The 19,050-nt window shown below is 44.3% G+C and overlaps 1 protein-coding gene across 2 annotated transcripts in view; it reads left to right on the forward strand.

Annotated features, from left to right (window-relative positions):
• Positions 1 to 5,711: 5,711 nt before the first annotated feature.
• Positions 5,712 to 19,050, forward strand: part of TEK (TEK receptor tyrosine kinase) — a 129,443-nt gene continuing 116,104 nt past the window's right edge. The window contains exon 1 of one of the 2 annotated variants that reach the window (XM_051844874.3): positions 5,712 to 6,391. In XM_051844874.3, coding sequence (XP_051700834.3) covers positions 6,340 to 6,391 — 52 coding nt within the window. In that variant the 5' untranslated portion in view covers positions 5,712 to 6,339. The remainder of the gene's footprint in view (positions 6,392 to 19,050) is intronic. The other variant, XM_051844873.3, reaches the window with a different exon arrangement.

Below are 19,050 nucleotides of genomic sequence, written 5' to 3' on the forward strand. Positions count from 1 at the left end.
GGACAGAATCTGGCGCCCCGACCGGGACTAGAACCCGGGGTGCCGGCGCCGCAGGCAGAGGATTAGCCTATTGAGCTGTAGTACCAGCCTCAGTTTTGCAATATGAAAAATTCTAGAGATCTATTGCACAACAATGTAAGTATGTTAGCACCATTGACCTACACACTTAATAGTTAAGATGGTAAATTTTATGGTATGTGACTTTTTGCCACATTTTAAATATGGTAAATTTTACTATATATAAATTCTATAAATATGACAAATTTATTATTTATTTACTTGGAGGAGAGAGAGATCAATCTCCCATCTGCTGGTTCACTCCCCAAATACCTGCAAGAGGTAAGGCTGGGTCAGGCCAAAGCCAGCAGCCTGAAACTCAATCTGTATCTCCACATGGTGCCCAGGACCCAATTCCTTGAGTGGCCTCCAAAAGTGCTCATTAGCAGGAATCTGGAATGGGAAACAGAGCTGAGACTTGAACCCAGGCATTCTGGTATGGAATGCAGGCATCTTAAGTGCTACAAACACCTGTCCCCAAACTTTAAAAAACATGATCAAGATCCTTATTTTATTCTTGCCCTTTATATTGTAACTGTATCCCTTAGCATCAAAGGACAGAGTTTATTTTTCCAGTCTTATATATGTATTTTGGATTTTTTAAAAAGATTTATTTATTTATTTGAAAGGCAGAGTTACAGAGAGGCAGAGGCAGAGAAAGACAGAGAGAGAGGTCTTCCATCTGCTGGTTCACTCCCCAGATGGCCACAAAGGCCGGAGCTGCGCCGGTCTGAAGCTTCTTCAGGGTCCCCCATGAGGGTGCAGGGGCCCAGGGCCATCTTCTGCAGCTTTCCCAGGCCATAGGAGAGAGCTGGATCAGAAGTGGAGCAGCCAAGACTAGAACCAGTGCCCATATGGGATGCCGGCACTGCAGGCGACAGCTTTAGCCACTACGCCACACGCTGGCCCCTTTTGGATTTCTGAGACTACCACATTAACAAGTCAAGCTAGCTTACTGGAGAATGAGAGATATGTGGTCCCCGCAGTCCTTTTGCCACACAGTCTGCTCACTCCTGAAGCTGAGCTACCCAAATGATTGACATTTGACTGGACATATGAGGGAGGCCTGCTGAGATCAAAAGGACTGCCCAGTGGAAGATGAACTGCAGATGCGTAGAATCCTGAGAGGCGTAGTATTCAGCTTAGCTATGGAGAAGCTCATTAGATTATCAGTAGTGGCCACCAGGAAGGTTTCATGGACAAGGTCATGTCTGAATTTGCTTTTGTCTTCTACTACTTGTATCCTTTTTTTTGGCAAACTTTCTTCTTCAGAGTTGGAGTCTATCTCCAGTCTATTCTGTCTGGGGCCACGTGCTCTCATAGTGGTTGTGGGGGAATTCTGGTTTCTCTTTCCCTGAATAGCACAGAATTATCTGAAATGAAGGGCAGAGCTCTTGCCTTATGGGGCTGACAGTGTATCTGGAAAGACGCCACCTGTGGCAAGGGACTTCCGGAAGACAAAATAAAGATGTAAGAATCAGTCCCGTAAGTACTGAAGGATACCAAGGCAAATTAGCACTCAAAATTTTATTGCCTGAACCACCCTTTGGTATTTAACCACACAATGCCCGATTTTGTTGTTTAACTTTTCCTGTTTTGCTGCATTGTCTCCATGCTGGGATTGTTTAACCATGAACTTCAAAAGCAGAGACCACATCTTGTACTTCTATGTTTCCTCCAATGACCAGGCAGTGCTTGCCATTTAGATGCCAACAAATAAAAAGAGAGGAAAAATGCTGCAATAGCTGAGAGATTTTGGAGTAACTGGGGTTCAGAGAGGGTCAGGTATTTTCCATAGCCAACCACTCCAGACCAGGGTGGGTGTTGCCACTTTTAACTGTGGTATCCTGGCTGAAGGCCAAGACTTAATTGTTGATGACCCTTCCTTTTCTGCCAGCCACCTCTAAGGACAGCAGGTTCACAGAAAACCTCAAAAAGTCCTTAGGGAGCCAGATGTGCTGGCTCTGAAGGCTCAGGACCCAGCAAAAGGCAGAAGACCCAGGCTGTGTGTGAGGTGGACATGAATTTGCTCACCCCAGGGAGCTGGAGGCTCACTTGGTACTGATTCATGGCCACCACTGTTGCCAGTGGATGGTTTGAAGTCCACCCAGCTGTGCTGAATCAACTCTTTCAAGGCTTTCCCTCTAATCTGATTCATCTGTGTGTATATATATGCTCATTATTTTTTAAAGTGTTGAAATTATAGAAAAGTAGGGCAAGCGTTGTGACAAAGTGGATAAGCCACGGCCTGCGACACCTCCATTCCACAGGGGCACTGCTTTGTGTCTCAGCTACTCCATTTTTAATCCAGCTCCCTGCTAATGGCCTGAGAAAAGCAGCAGAAGATGGCCCAAGTGTCTGGGCCCCTGCTATGCATGTGGGAGACCTGGATGAAGCTCCCGGCTTCTGCCTTAAACCTGGCCCAACCCTGGCTGTTACTGCCATCTGGGAAGTGAGTCAGCAGGTAGAAGATCTCTCACTCTCCCTCCCCCCTCCCCTCCCTCCCCCTCCCCCTCTCTGCCTCTCTTCCTATAACTCTTTCCAAATAAATAAAGTAAAATCTTTAACAAAAGAAATTTTAGAAAAGTATGAAGAAAATAAAAATTGTCAGAAAGAGTTCACATTTTGTTATATATTTACTATATACATGTAGTATCTGCAGGGTATAGGTACATAAATTTTATCTTGTTCAAACTGGTTTTCCTTTGATGAAAAAATTATTTGAGAGGCAGTGAGACAGACTGACAGAGAGATGAACAGAGAGAAGTCCCATGTGCTGATTCACTTCCCAGATGCCTGCCCCCGCCTCATGAAAACCTCAGTCAAGTTTGGGGCAGAGAAGACCTTAAAAAGAAAATGTCATAACACAATGGACCCTCCATGCCCATGGATTCCACATCCACAGATACAACCAACCATGAACCAAAAATATAAATATTTAAATCGCATTGATGTCAAACATATATAGGCTATTTTCTTGTAATTATTCCCTAAAGAATACAGCATGACAATTATTATACAGCATTTGCAATGTGTTAGGTTTTGTAAGTAAAGCGCGTGGAAGTATGTGTGTAGGCTATATGCCATTTTATATAGTGGACTTGAACATCTGTGGAATTTGGTATAATTGGGGGATCCTGCAACCAATCCACATGGATACCCAGGGACAGCAGTGATCACCAATTGTGGTTAGCACCCTGAAAGAAAAGAACAGGGGATTGAGAGAGACTCGCAGAGGAGGCCTAATTTGGCTTGGGTGGTCTAGGACGACCTTTCTGAGGCTGACCCAGAAGACGAGGGGTTGGTCAATCAAGGATGGGGAGAGTGTTTCAGCATCTCCAGGGGGATAGAGCAGCAGCGAGTTGGTTCACCTGGTCCTCAGCAAGACTCCTCAGAGAGTAAGGATGCCCTCAAAATGGCCCCAGACTTCTTTCTACAGAAGGGTTGTAGCCACACCCAAGTATGTGCTGTTTCCTTAATGTATTATTTATTGTGGGCAGTACTGTCCAAACGTGGAAGAGGCCTCTCCCTTCCCCTGAAAATCCCGGCATGCCATCCAGTTTTGCAACTTCCCAACCTGTGCCAATCAGTTCCTCGGATTTATTGGCCCTACATGTGCGGTGAAGCTCACATTATTTTTCCTTGATCACTTCTCCAGGTTCTAAGATCCCTGGTCAGAAAGCTGAAGCGGAGTGTGTCTGGGGATCTTTGTCCACAAGTTATCGTCTTCATTTCACACCTGGAATTTATGTCTCATGTTGAGATTCAGATATCCCAGAAAAACATTGCTCAGCCCTTGGACTGAATAGATACCCACATAGGCTCAAGAAAGCCAGGAGGAGCACTGATTAAATTGAGCCACTTATTCTGGTAACAGCGGAAAGGATTAACTGGAATACCTTTTCTGGATTCTTAAAGATGAAATTGTATCACATGGCTTTTATATACACACACACACACACACACACACACACACACTGGAGAAATAAATGGAAATGAGCAGCATTCCTGGACTGCAGAGAGAACGAAACGGAGTTACCCACTCTGGGTAACGGAGGAAGGAAGAGCTTGAGTAACATCTCTGGGTAATACAGAATTTCACGGATAATCAGGGAAAGCATGAAACAGAGGCACTTTTTTGGAGAGCAGAGGGAATCATACCAGAAAAGAGCAAGGTGGCACATTCAGTTACCCAGAACTAGTCAGTGGGAGGGAGCGTGAGCAATGGCAGCTTCCCTGTGCGGCCACGAACATAAACAGAGGAAGCTTGGGCAGCGGAAGGCCCATGCCCCGCAGTTTGTTTTTCTCCGAGGCCTTCTCCTACTGTCCCATATGGCTTGGGGCCAGTGGACCTCACAAAGCCTCAGCCACCATGGTCTTAAAATAGGACATATTTGTGATCCTCCCAGGCTTTCACAGGGACAGGGACACAGAACCAGCATCTTCCAGATAAAGTCTGAGAATGGAGCCATCTAGTTAGTCATTTTAAACTTATGGGAGGATAGAATCCAAAGAGAAGCTTGTCACATTCAGCCTAAATTCTTCCTTTTACAACTGCAGAAACAAGACTAGAGATGGGAAATGATCTGTCTAAGATCTCATAGGCAAAGCATAGCAGAGCTGGGACTAAAACCCAGAATGCCCAACTCCTAGACCAGTCCTTTACCACGCTAAATTAAGCCCGTCTCACAGGACTGGAGAATGGTTTTTTGACAGAAGCTCTTGGGACATGAGCCAGAGACAGAACTGCTGTTCTGTTTCATTAACATTTAATGAAAACCTCTCGTGAATGAGGCCCAATGCCAGATATGGTTTTTTTTACATATTTTAAACCTCATTTAATCTACTTGAAAAACTCACAAAGGAGGTACGATTGCCATTTTACAGCTGTTGAAACCGAGACTCAGAGAAATTAAGTAACCTCTTTCAGGCCGCATGTAGCTGAACCAGTCTTTCGCCTCAGGTGTGCTTCAAGGCGGTGCCTGGGCTTCTCCACCCCTGCAGACTGGAAACATTCATTGGCTCTCAAGGTCATCTCTGATGTGATAGAACCTGGGACAGAAAGTAGTCAAGACCAGCAGCATCTGCCTTTTCTTCCAGTGGGAAGGAAAAGGAGAAGCAGCCATTTTTTTTTCCCTCAAGCGTGGAGGCAAATGATGAACAGAGTATTTACTCTTAAGTCATAATTCATATTGTGGAGAAATTACTGCATGGGTAAATTTAGGGTCTCAGACCTCATTTTGGATACTGTTATTCCAAAGACTAGTTTCTCTCTCCTTTATGAACATGATTTTTTAATCCCAATATAATTCTTTGTTTTTATATAGACATTTAAAGTTTTTTTTTTTTAATATGATTTGCTCCTGAAATATTTTATATAATTTGCTCCTGGTCACTGCGAACAAGATTGTTCACGTTACTAAAATCTTTCTCTGCAGGTTCTTTGAGAACTCAGATCCTTTCAGATGAATTATTAATAAAAATTAAAGCTGAAGCCAGTAGCAGGGGTGTCTTTGGGCTCAGGGCCAACAAAGAGGCCATCTGTGTTAAAGCAAACAGGCCAACAATTTTGGATTCTGGTCTCTTGCGGCTACAGTAAGCACTGACCTCACCGGTGCTCACTCAAATTCACTGCCTTTCAGGTTGTATGACTTGGAAAACTCTTTTCCCAATTCAAAACATGTGGGTTAAAACGAGCACATAAAAGCCAAAGCTGCATCCCACACCCAGGAGCCCCTGTGGCAGGAATCTTCAGCAGCCCCCGGAGACAGCCCTTGCTGGAAGTCCGCGGAGGGCTGGTCATCAGCACATACCATACCTAGGTGGAGGGCTTGTTATTCTCAGCTCCCCGCCCTCGAGAGGATACCCCTATTGTTTGTGAAAGTGCTGACCAGGACCCAGACTCCCAACAAAAATCCCTCTACCCCACAACAGCCGCACAACGCGGGGCAGAAGCAACAGCACAGACAAATGTTTTGATGAATTGCAAGATGGATAGGGCTTGCCATGCTCCCAGCCCTGCGGATACCAAATGCCTTTAAGATACAGCCTTTCCCATCCTAATCTACAAAGGAAACAGGAAAAAGGAACTTAAAACTCCCTGTGCTCAGACAGAAATTGAGACTGTTACAGCCTGCTTGGTGCTGTTCCTTCTTGCCTCCAACTTGTAAACAAGACCAAGTGGAACTTGAGAATGGAAAGTCACAAACCTCTGGGTTTTTGAAAGGCTCCTGGGGACCTGGTGCACATCTGTGGACACTGGATGGAGAGGTTTGGGGAAGCATGGATTCTTTAGCCCGTCTAGTTCTCTGTGGAGTCAGCTTGCTCCTTTCTGGTAAGGTTTGGCTTATCTATTTTTCTAAATTTACTGTTTTTAAATTTGGCTCTCACCAAATCTCAGAACTGGTTAACAAGGGGTGTGTGTGGTGGAGGCACACGTACCCTGGGTTTCTGGTTAACATGAGTGAGGAATGAAATGCAGAAACCTTAGGCAGGAGCTGATTTTTCTAGAGTCTCTCCTGGCTGATTGCCACAGACTTCTCAGAACTTGTTGTCCCTTATTTGAAGATACCCACTTACTTTCACACATTAACTTTTCTGCTTTCCATTCTGAACTGTGTCCTTATTTAAAACACAACCACCACCACCCAAAACCCCAAACCTGGTTTTTCTTGCTTCAAAGAAAATGTTCAGTGACAAAAAAGGAAAAATTCATACAGAGTGTTATGGGGGCCCACTTAAGGCAATGTGTAGATTGTCTGTGAAATGAGAACCAAACTGCTTTTGCGTAAAGATTTTTGTCTCTACACTCTATTTTAATCAAGCAATCAAATCCTAGGTTTTAAACTTTTCTAATGGTTGGGTTCAGGGAGATTTGGGCTGTATAATTTTTGCATATACTTACTCAGTGTGTGTATTGACCCAGTGAAGAGAAAGTTGAGGTGCTGATCAGACTCACCGGGCACAGGAGACTATTGAAACCTATTGTGGAGTCAGTGGTTGTCTGAATGTGTTTTGGTATAGTATGTATATTGCATAGATTCTCCAGATAATCGATCGCTTGCTCCTTTGTGACACAGCCTGAAAGCAGCATCAAAACCTGAAAATGGCAAATATGTTATCATGTTAGTTTCTCCCCTTTTGTTTAAAAGCATTCCAATTACAACAAATCGAATTGATATTAGAAATCGGGAAAATTTACTGAACTTAATGAGCAGGCTATATTAATAGAATTTGATCCAAATATATACAAGTATCTGCCAAATTGTTTTCATGTGTTTAAAATATTAAAAATTTAAAATTAGGATAGCATCATTGTATATAATTGTTTTATAGCTTTTCAGTTTGCTTTCAACAACCAAAGTATTCAGAATTTAATATTTTGAGAGTAGGAATGTGTAAAACAAATTGCTGAAAATGAAAGATTATCTCGGATGGTTTTAGTATTTGTATATTGCATTTATTATTGTAGAACTGTTTTTCTCCAGTAATATACCTCTTCAAATAGTTATGAGTCCATTTTTGTTTTCTTTTTTCCTGAGTGCCTTGTTTATCAGTGACATGAAGCCTGGAACTGATTCCATACTAGGGCTTAGAGTATTGCAAAGCCCAGGTGTTCACATTATGCTGAGGCAACTTTTAGGTTAAGTAATACACACACCTGTTTGAATTCACCTCCCCTTTTCCTAAAGTGACTGTGCTATGGCACATTGCAACATAGGCTTAGGTGAGCTCTCATAAAATTTAACTAAAAAGTTATGTGGCCAAAATAGTTGCTCCATATGTAGACTTTAGTTGCCTGAAAAAACAAACAAAAGTCCTGACTTCTGGAGGTAGTAGATCAAACTGAGGGGGGTGGGGAGTGGGGCAGGGAAGGCCATGTTCTTGGTAGAAAGGAAAGTGAGGCGAGCAAGGCTAGTTTTCTAGGGCAGGTCTGTTGTGTTATCCTAATTTGCATGCTCAGTCTAGACAGCCATAAACATGAAAACTCGAAGCTCCAGAATTGCAACAAGAACCCAGTTTAATCAGTCTACAGCCTTAGGCACCCGTTCCTTAAGCTTGGTCTTCTTGGACTATAGTAATAGAGTAAGGGGATTGGTTTATGGGCTTGTCTCTGTAGTCTCTGTAGTGGGTTGTTTCTCATTTCTTTTTTTTTCTGAACGAACAAAACAAAAAATTGTCACGTTTGCCTCAATAAAGGTGGTTCTGAGTGGCAGAGAAGCTAGTCAGAGTTGAAGGAGGTATATAGCTTCCAGAAACTCCCCCACAAACCCTCCTAGCTTCTGATGCTTTCTTCTCTCATGTGAGAATCACGGTCAGTTTCATCTTACAAATGAATCCTAATAAGCATGCTAGCTTTTCCCTTCTCCTTCAGCCTTTCCAATCCAGGCTGCTTTCTTTAAAGGGTTCTGTATACTCATACAGAAAAGCAAACAAAAAGTTCACCACAATGCTGGCCCCAGAGTGTACTGGGTTAAGCCACTGCCTGTCTCGCTGGCATCCCATTTGGGCATTGGTTCAAGTTCCAACTGCTCCTCCACTCCCAATCCAGCTCCCTGCCAATGTGCCTAGGAAAACAACAGAGAATGGGCCCAAGTGTTTGGGCCCCAGCACCCACATGTGGTCATTTGGGCAGTGAACCAATGGATGGAAGATCTCTTTTTCAGATCTTTTAAAAAAAATCACTGCTTTATCGTAGTATGTTGTATGTGATTAACAGTGATACAATGAGAAGTCTCTAGTCACATAACAACCTTGTCTGGAATGGCAGTGGAAATGCAATTATAAAGTCAGGGATGTAGTCCCAGCTGATACCTCCTCAGTATAACTAGTCTTAGAAGGTTAGAGTCAGTTCTGAGTAGTCAACGTGGAAGTCTAGAAGCTGGGATTAGAGCCACCCTTGGAATTATTCTCAGAGGGAGGAGTCTTGTCTTATTTTCTTCAAAGGCATTCCCTTCCAAACATTGCCTTTGGTGGGACATTCCCCTTTCAGCCCTGTACTGGGACAGCTTCCTGGAAGAGTCTAGTTCTTCTAGGACATCTCTCCAGGAGGGAAGGAGTCTTCTGAGTCCATTTCAAAACTGTTAAATCCTTTAGGAGATTTTGGTGGGTGGGGTCTGAATTCTAAAATTATGAATTTGTTTCCTTGAGGCTCTACCCTTCAAAAAATACATGTGTGATTATATCACCTGCTTACTTCCTGTAAATGGCTTTCTGTTTAGCACCCAGGATCAAGGTTCAAATAGATTTTACTAGGCTGGAAGGGTAGACCAACACCAAAAGATACCATTTCAAAATGAAAATCAAGTTCTGTGTTTGTATAGATAAAAATAAGTTATGTTCAACATGGGAGAAAGATCTTATTTGTTGAAAGTTCTTTTAAAAATATTTTTTATTTGAAAGGCAGAGTCAGAGGGAAAGATGGAGATCTTTAATCTGTTGGTTCACTCTCCAAATGACTGCAATAGCTGGAGCCAGGTGGGGCTGAAGCTAGGAGCCAGGACCTTCTTCCAGGTCTCCCATGTCGGTGGCAGAGGCCCAAGTTACTTGGGTCATCCTCTGCTGCTTTCCTAGGCACATTAACAGGAAGCTGAATGAGAAGTGGAGCAGCCAGGACTTGAACTGGCTCCCATATGGAATGCTGGCACCACAGGCAGCACCTTAACCTGCTGTGCCACAATGCCCACCCCTGCTGAAAGTTCTTGTGACAACCAACTTTTGGTTATATGTGGAATTCATGGGAGCCAACACATGCTCTTTTTGCTAAAAAGGTAAGGCATAAACTATAATATGTTGCATTAGTATAAATGTAAGGCTCAAATCAGACATGGTAATCACTTCATGACTATCTGCTTAGGGGATATCTGTTAACACTGAAGACTCTGAGAAATTTGACAAAACATGGTAGGCAAGCTGAAGAAGGAATTAAGAGCATGGATCATGAAGTCAAAGACCAAAATAGATAGCAATAAGCAAATTACTTTCTCTAAGCCACATTTTTCTTATCTGATATGGATGAAAATACCCATTTCCAAGGGTTGCTATAAATATCAAGTATGATAATGGGTGTGAAGTGCTCTGCCCTAAGGACTCCCTTAATAAACGAAGCTCTTTTAATCAAGAAAATCTTGCTATATGAGGTCCACTGTACTAGTCAAGACTGATCTAATGTTTCCCAGGATGTAGAAGAGCCACTTATAGACACAGTCTCCTTCTAAAAGTCTTCAACATAATGTAATCCTTTAACTTTTGTGCCAGCCATTCCCCACTTACCAAGTTAGAATACTTCTAACCAATGCTTCCCCTCGTCTATCCACTCCTCCCTACTCATGGCCCATCTCCACAGTCTACATTCTTTCCTCTTGGCTCTTGTCATGCAGTTCCATGAACTTTCCATCCACTTTGCAAACGCGATCCAATTCAATTTACCTGTGCGGACTCTGTCTCCTGGTATTCTTCCCCCTATTTCTGGATTCTCTAGCCAGGCAGGCTATCAGCTTTGGGAACAAGTAGATTTAGCTCAGCTAGCCTCTAAAGTTTTTTACAACAGATGCTATTTCTTTTCTGTTTTCATTAGTGTATGTAGTTACTGTTTAGAAATTTTATTGGAGATTGTCATCCTAAGAGATTGTTGACAACAGACCTGAAAGAAACGGGGAATGTTACAGAAAGGGTTTTAGCATCTTGAAGTAAAAATAATAGGTCAATCGCATATACACTGCAAGTAATATTAATTCTTAAACTGTTATTTTAAATATTTGATGTAAATAAAGTCAAAAGAAGATACTGTTTCTTTATGAAACATGAAATATATGGTCTTAGAAGTGAAGTTAAACAGGCCTTTTATTGGATATTAGTATTTAGTAATGAATAAATGGTTTTATATAATTATTTAATATTACCTGTGACATTTACACACTTATTAAATAGACATCTGTTGAGTCATTCATTAATTTGTCTATACTTTCAATCAGTGGAGGCTCATTGAGGGATAACTGAGCTATGTACTTTATTGGAAACTAGGAATATAAAAAGGATGAATTATTTCCCCTTGCTAAGCTCATTTGTTAGTGGGAAAAATGAATATGAGGGTATTTTAAAAAGTTTGTAAAAATGGAATTATACGACTTATTTTGAAGAAAAACTTCTGAAATCTATGCATATAAAGTATCTTAAAAATTCATGAAAATATGTATTATGTGGAAACTGGGGCAGGGGCAGGTGTTCCCATTCAGCAGGTTAAGTTGCCACTTGGGGCACCTGCATTCCATGTTGGAGTCTGGTTTGAGACCTGGCTCTTCCATTTCTGATCCAGTGTCCTGCAAATGTGCATCCCGGGAGGCAGTAGACAACAGCTTCAGTATCTGGGTCCCTGCCACCTATGTCCTAGCTTTCACACGCTTGGCCTAGCCTACCTTTGAGGAGTAAACTAATGGAACAAAGATCTGTGTATAATTTATACGTGTGTGTGTGTGTGTGTGTGTGTGTTAGGCTTGCCTTTCAAGTACACATTTTTCTTTTGCCTAAGATTTATTTACTTACTTGTAAGGTAGAGTTAAAGGGAAAGAGATCTTCCATTCACTTCATCACTCTCCAAGTGGCTACAAAGGCCAGGGTTGGGCTGAAGCCAGGAGCCGCAAACTCTATCCACATCTCCCACGTGGGTGGTAGAGGTGGGCCATCTTCTGCTTTCCCAGGCACATTTGCACGGAGCTGTGTAGGAAGTAGATTGGCTGGGACTTGAACCAGTGCTTATATGCAGCAAGGCATTTGTTTAGTCTTCTTGTGTCTGATTTATACTTGAAAATTCACTCTAATACTGTGGAGGATGGATTAACATGACAGAGACTATAGACTAGGGTCAATTTTGTTTCCCAGTATTGCAATCAAGAAGGCTTGAGTGGGTTTATGAGGTGAAACATGAATTAGTGATTGGTTGCCTATGGGGGCTTGAGACAGAGGAGAATAATTGTTGTCCAGCATTCTGGTTTAAATAAGGGTGGCACCATTCAGTGTGCTGGGAAACATGGCAGAAAGCACTGCTTGTGAATGGGTTGAGATGGAACAAAAAATCATCTTGTACATGTTGCATAGGCAGATGATTTTGAAAATTTGGCTCTCTGATTTAAAGCTCAGAAGAGGAGCCTGGCAAAGGGACCAAGACTCGGACTTTTTGATTAGGGACTGAAGCCATGGGTATGGGTGGATACACCAAGACTTAAATGAATGGAAGGACAAGGGGAACAGCCAAAGATGTGATGAAGAAAAAGCAGTCAGGCTGTTGGTAGGGGAAGCAAAAACCAATCCGTCCTTTCCTGGGATTTTGGAGAATGGGTGTTGCGGTAGCTACAGAAGCTATAAGAAAGAAATGACAAATTGAGGGATACAGTCGCAGCCTCTGGGTCTGGCCCGAGGGCACCAGCCCACAGGTGTGTCAATGAACAGACAGCCAGCTGTCATGTTTCAGAATCAGAGCTGGAAGGGATGTTAAAGGAGCAGACTTCAGGAAAGAGAGTGTTGAAAGCTGCCTTCCTTATTTCTGGGGTTGTAAACTATAACCCAATTCCCACCAGCTTGGCCAGATTCTTCTACCGCTCACATCACATGTGTGGCAGGATTTTTAGAGACAGCTGCGCTGGCTTCCCTCTCTTCCTACCCTCTCTGCCTCTTTTTGTCCCCTCAGGTATCTTATGTTCCTTCCCAAAGGCTGCAGGGGCAGGTGTGACGATGCGGGTTTGCCAGATGGGCAGAGTCCTGCTTCTTTGCAACCCCTCTGCTGCTTAGAGGGAGTACACTCGCATTGCTTGCTGGTCATGTCTAACGTGGCATGGATGTGGCAAGGGAGATCAGCCGAAGGAGCTGGTCAGGCATTCGGTTGGGGGGCATCATGGGCGGCTACTGTTTACCGTCTGCTTGCCACGGCCCCTCGCCCAGGGCTTGACCAGTGAGGTGTGTGTGGTAGTCACACCCATCTCAGCAGATCTGTCAGCTTTCCCGCTTTTGTTAGAGGGTGATATCATGCTTCCTGGGGGGAGCGCTGGAAGACAATGCTCGGCCACTTTACTCCAGATACAATAGGCGGAGTCAGGAAGGCAGTATTGACATTGCTGGGGCTGGGGAGGCACTCGCTGCTCCGTGGCCGTCAGATGGTGAACCAGCTTAACCTTGGCACACAGGGCCTGGGTTGTGCAAGGCGTCTGGCTGCAGAGCCAAAGGGGACTCCGCCCTGGGGACAAGAGTGCTATAGACATCTGGGAATCTGGGATGGGCTTCAAATTCCAATCCCTAGGTCAAAAACAACAACAGCACAATAATAGTAATAACAAAAATGACTACCATAGGTTCAATGCTTTTGTGCCAAGTGTTAAATATGATTTTTAGTGTCTTACAACTTTGAACAGCAAATATTAATCTATTAAATTTTATTTTTAATAGATTAAAACAGAAAGTGATCTTCCTTTCACTAGTTCACCCCTCAAATGCTCTCAACAGCCAGGAACCCAGAACTCCATCTAGGTCTCCCACATGGTTAGCAGGGTCCCAAGCACTTGAGCCATTACCTGCAGCTTTCCAGAGTTCCATTAGCAGGAAGTTGGATCAGAAGTGGAGTAGCCACAACTTGAATTAAGCACTCCAACATGGGATACGAGTGTCCAAAATGGTGACCTTACTTGTGTGCCAAATGCCCACCCATTATTCATTGTGTCAATGATGAGGCAACCAAGGTTTAACAAGGTTAAGTGACTTACCCAAGGTTAAAGGGTAGTGGACCTCCAGTAGTTTGGACTGCTTTTCCTCTGTGTGATTCTGATGGCATTGCCAATCATTGACCATGGAGTGCCACCTACATCTAATGGCAGCAGTTGACTTTAAACGGGATACACGGTTGAACAGTGCCAGTGAGCCTCTTTCCCTGGGAATTGATGAGGACTCAAAGCAGAATGTTCCCTTTCTTTACTGAGGATGCTGTATCCCTGGCCACCTGAAGAAAGCTCCTCATTAGTAGGAGAGAATGAGACCAGCACACAGAACTGAGCCAAGACAGGCCCTCTGATAGGATTTGAGCCCTGGGGCCAGTGACTGTAGGTCAGAAACCCATCCCTGCCTCTTCCAGTTACGTGAGTCAGTTTTTATTTTTATGAATATGCTAGAACTATTTTTGAGGGTCTGTCTGTTGTGCGTGAATCATCCTGACTCTCCACATGTTGTGTAGGAAATGATGGAGACAAGTTAAATTGAGAATGACCCGAGAACAAATTCTAGACTCACTAAGACACTTCATTGTGCTGTCTTTTTTTTTTTTTTTTTGGACAGGCAGAGTTAGACAGTGAGAGAGAGACAGAGAGAAAGGTCTTCCTTCCATTGGTTCACCCCCCCAAATGGCTGCTACTGCCAGCGCGCTGTGCCGATCTGAAGCCAGGAGCGAGGTACTTCCTCCTGGTCTCCCATGTGGGTGCAGGGCCCAAGCACTTGGGCCATCCTCCACTGCACTCCCGGGCCACAGCGGAGAGCTGGACTAGAAGAGGAGCAACTGGGACAGAATCCGGTGCCCCAACCGGGACTAGAACCCGGTGTGCCAGTGCCGCAGGCGGAGGATTAGCCTAGTGAGCCGCGGCGCCGGCACGTTGTGCTGTCTTATAACTAGTGTTTCATGATAACTTCTATTGGTTCCTAGAAAATGAGGGTAACAGCACTTCTGTGGTTTTGGCAAACATTTTAAAATAGATACTCCTTAGAAGTACTTAGTACAGTGTTGGTACATGTAAGCACACAATAAAAATCAGTTGTTTTTTGTTTTTATTTTTTTTAAATAAACGAAGCCAGAGCCTCTTGAGTTGCTGTATGCCATCCCTTTCAGAGCTTGTCTGCATCTGTGAGGGCAGGCAGCTGGTATTCCCTGTGAAGGAGGCCCCCTGGCTTCCCTTGGTACCCTAACCTGGGCTTGTATAAGGAATAAGAGAGGCCTTCAGCTGTGGGTTCTTGGGCCTCTGCTAAAAATCTAGAGTAAAATGGAAGTGGGGCTCCCTGCTTTTCTCTTGGCAGCCCCCAGTCTCCTGTCTGCTCTGGGACTTAACTGAACAGAAACTCTACGATGATTTGTTGTCGCTCCCCCTCTTCATGGAGGAACGACACTAAACCCTGCCTAGGCTTCATATCCGAGTCACGGCACCATTATGTCGCTCCCCCTCTTCGTGGAGGAGCAACACAGGACCCTGCGCTGTTCTTTCGTCTGCTCGGCCCTCCCCGGGTTTGCTGCTGGTTCTTCCCGGGTTGGCTACTATCCCTTCCACCTCCGTGGAAGGGCAGTTCCCCCTGGCCACATTCCCCACTTCCGCAGGGGAGCGGCACACCGCCGGCCGGCTCTCTCGGGGGCTGCACAGGTGTTCCCCTTAGATGTTCCTCTTAGATGTTCCTGGTGCATGCCGTCTCTCTCCTCCTTTATAGTCCTCTTCCACCAATCCCAACTCTGCTACCCACACGCCGAGTACGCTGCTCTCCTCCAATCAGGAGCAGGTCCCACAGTTTATTGGTTGAACTGGAGGCAGCTGTGTAGAAGCTGTTTCCCTTCTCAGCGCCATATTGTGGGAAAGCAGATGCATAGAATAAGTCTTAATTCCAGTAACTTAGTCTAGTCCGAGTTGCTCCCAGTTGCTCCCCACAATTTGTCATCTTTAGGTCTGTAACAGATTTATCACAAATCCATTGCTTGTTGGTTCTTTAGTCTTTTTAAAAGATTTATTTTACTTATTTGAAAGAGTAACAGAGAGAGAGAGCTTCCATCTGCTGATTCACTCCTCAAAAGATAGGCCATGATGGTTGAGGCTTGGCCAGGCCAAAGCCAGGAGCTTCATCTGGGACTCCCACATGGGTGGCAGGATACTGCCTTCCCAGGCACATTAGCAGGGAGCTGGACTGGAAGTGGAGCTGTCAGGATGTGAACTTGAGCTCCAATATGGGATTCAGCATTGCAGATGGTGGCTTAACCCACTGCGCCACAATGTCAACCAGTTTTGTAGTTCTTGATAGTTTTTTGAATCCTAATGGAATCTGCCTCATTTCTGACTAAGCTTGTTACTTGGTTTTGGACCTACTCTGGAGTGTGTGTGTGTGTGTGTGTGTGGGAGAGGGGGAGGAGGAGGGAGAGGGGGAGTGAAGAAGAGGGAGAAGGAGGAAGCATAACTCTGCTCCCATTTTACATCTTTCCTCTAATCCTTCCCTTAGTCTTAATTTTCCTTATGTCCAGCATCCCTTGCATCCAGAAAGAAGTCTTATTCAAGGGTTGACTTAAATATCCACGTATTTTATGAAGGAAATGTAAATTGTTTTTGGAAAAATAGCATTAACAGATAAGTTTAGGGGCAGGTATTTAAGATGCTGCTTAGGACACCCACTCCTCATATCAGAATGCCTGGGTTTAGGTCTTAGCTAAGCTGTCAGTTCCAGCTTCCTGACGGTGCATACCCTGGGAGACAGGAGGTGGGGATTCAGATACTTGATCCTTTCCACCAACATGGATTGAGTTTTGAGCTCCCCGACTTGCTTTAGCTTTGGTTGTTGCAAGCATTTGGGTAGTGAACCAGTGAATGGAACATATCTTTCTATCTATCTGTGTCTGTCTCTTTCTGTCTCCATACTTTTCAAATAAAAATTTAAAAAAATATTTTGGTTAAAACCCATTTTTTGAAATGCATGCACACAAAGTATGTTCAAAAGTTCATGCATGTGTATTGTGAATAAAATGATGCATGATTCAAACTTTTTTGTACCAAAACAAACATCTTTTGCATTTTTATTTATTTAGTTAAGACACAGAGAAAAAGTAGGAGCTAGCTCCCATCGGCTGGCTCACTTTCAGATTCTTGCAATGACCAGAGGTAGGCAATGGCTCGTCGGTGGGAGATTAGGATTCAGTTCCTGGATCCTGGCTTCAGTCTAGCCTAGTGCTGGCTCTTTTAGGCATTTAGGGGAATGACGAAATGAATAGAATATCTGTCTCCATGTGTCTCTCTCTGCTTTTCAAATAAAATAATTTTCTTAAAGGATTCAGTTCATCCTGCTTATTTTACGAATGCCAATACTGAGGCCCAGAAAGTTCAGCACTTTGTTCAAATTCCATCAGCTCATTAAAAGCCAGGTTTTTGTATTAACAAAATGTGGGAAGCAATGTAAATTAGTTTAATTTCTTTAAAAATATTTGTTTGAAATGCAGAGTTAGAGATGTCTTCCATCTGCTGGTTCACTCTCCAAATTGCTAAAACATTAGAACTGGGACAGGCCCAAGCCAGGAGCCAGGCCCAAGAACTTGGGCCATCATCCACTGCCTTTCTAGGTGTTTTAGTAGGGAGTTGGATCAGAAGTGGAACAGCTAGGACTTGAACCAGTGCTCATATGGGATTCCAGTTTCCTAGGCAGTGGCTTAACCCTCCGCACCACAATGCCTGCCCCTAAATTAGTACTCTGTGGTCTGTCTTGGCTTGTATCTAAACTTTATTCTGATGCTCATTAATTATTGCTGTGTAACAATCTATTCCCAGAACCCAGTGGCTAAACACAATTTGATTGCTCTTGTGTTTTGGGTCATGTGAGGATTGGCTGATATATGCCTGCCACTGTTGTGTGTCTCTGTTAAAGGTTGCAGCAGCTGGGACAGCTTTGCTGCTTTTTTTTTTTTTTAATCTTATCTTCTAGTGTTTTTTTTTTTTTAATATTTCTTTATTTGAGAGGTAGAGTTAGAGAGGGAGAGACAGGCAGAGAGATCTTCCATCTGCTGGTTCACTCCCCAAATGGCTGCAGTGACCAGGGCTGGACAAGGCTGAAGCCAGGAGCTTCTTCCAGGTCTCCCATGAGGGTGCAGGGGCCCAAGCACTTGGGCCATCTCTGCTGCTTTCCCAGGCCACAGCAGAGAGCTGGATTGGAAGTGGAGCAGCCAGGATAGGAATTGGCACCCATGTGGGATGACAGCGCTGCAGGCGGAAGCTTAACCTACTGCACCACAGCGCCAGCCCCAGCTTTGCTTCCTGTTGCATGTGTGGTCATCTGCATGACTCTGCTCACTTGTCTTCCTTCTTGGGTCAGCAGTTTACCCAGGCCATGTTGTTTTCTTGGTGACGTGATGAAAAACAGGGGGACTAAGTAGAAACAAGTGAGCAAGCTGTGGCTTCCTGAAGTTTGGGGTCAGAACAGGCACGCTCTCAAAGTGTGGGCCAAGCCCAAGGCTGAGAAGCACACTCTGCCCACACTGAGGCCAAAGCAAGTGTGGGGATGCAAAGAGGGCTGAAGAGTGGCAGCCAACAGTTCAACCTGTTACAACCACTACTAGCTTTGTGCTATGGTGGACATTACTTGGCTTCATCCAAAAAATAAGCGAAATATTAGTACCTACCTCATGGATAATTTGGGAGGAGGGATGAGTCAATTCATAGAAACCATTTAGAGCAATGCTTAGATTTAGAAAACACAAAGTAAATGTTAGTGTGGTCACTACTTTCGTCCATCTCCTCATTATTACTAAGCACAATGGGGTCTCCTCCACCAGAGAGGCCAGAGAGGACCTTACACATTGACATTGGTGTCAGCCTGTTAACCACCAGCATAACAGCTCAAAGGAGTGATCTTCCAAAAAGCCCCCAAACAGCTCATTGGTAAATTTCCTTTTGTTTAGTTTAGTTTTGTTTTCTTTCTTACAAGTGACAAGCTCAAGACTTTTGGCGCTAGGGGCTGGGTTTTTACTGCCTGGCCCTCCCAGCCTCCCGCCCCTTGCCAGAGTAGCTGTGCTTTTCACACAAGGTGTGGAGCTGGCGCCAGACACGCACGACAGCTGGAGAAGCTCAGCCTCCTTCAGAGGCCTGCAGTCATCTCCCAGCAGGCCTGGCTGCAGCTCCAACCGCTGAGTGACTCTGGAGCCCGTAGCCGTGAGCAGAGTGGGATTCCAACATGAGTAATGCCGGAGCTCTGCCAGCTGCTCCTGCATTCACACAAAAGATGGTGTCGTTG

This window comes from Oryctolagus cuniculus, chromosome 1, assembly GCF_051225735.1.
Source record: "Oryctolagus cuniculus isolate XC-2025 breed Fujian yellow rabbit chromosome 1, ASM5122573v1, whole genome shotgun sequence".
In the NCBI taxonomy this organism is placed as follows: Eukaryota; Metazoa; Chordata; class Mammalia; order Lagomorpha; family Leporidae; genus Oryctolagus; species Oryctolagus cuniculus.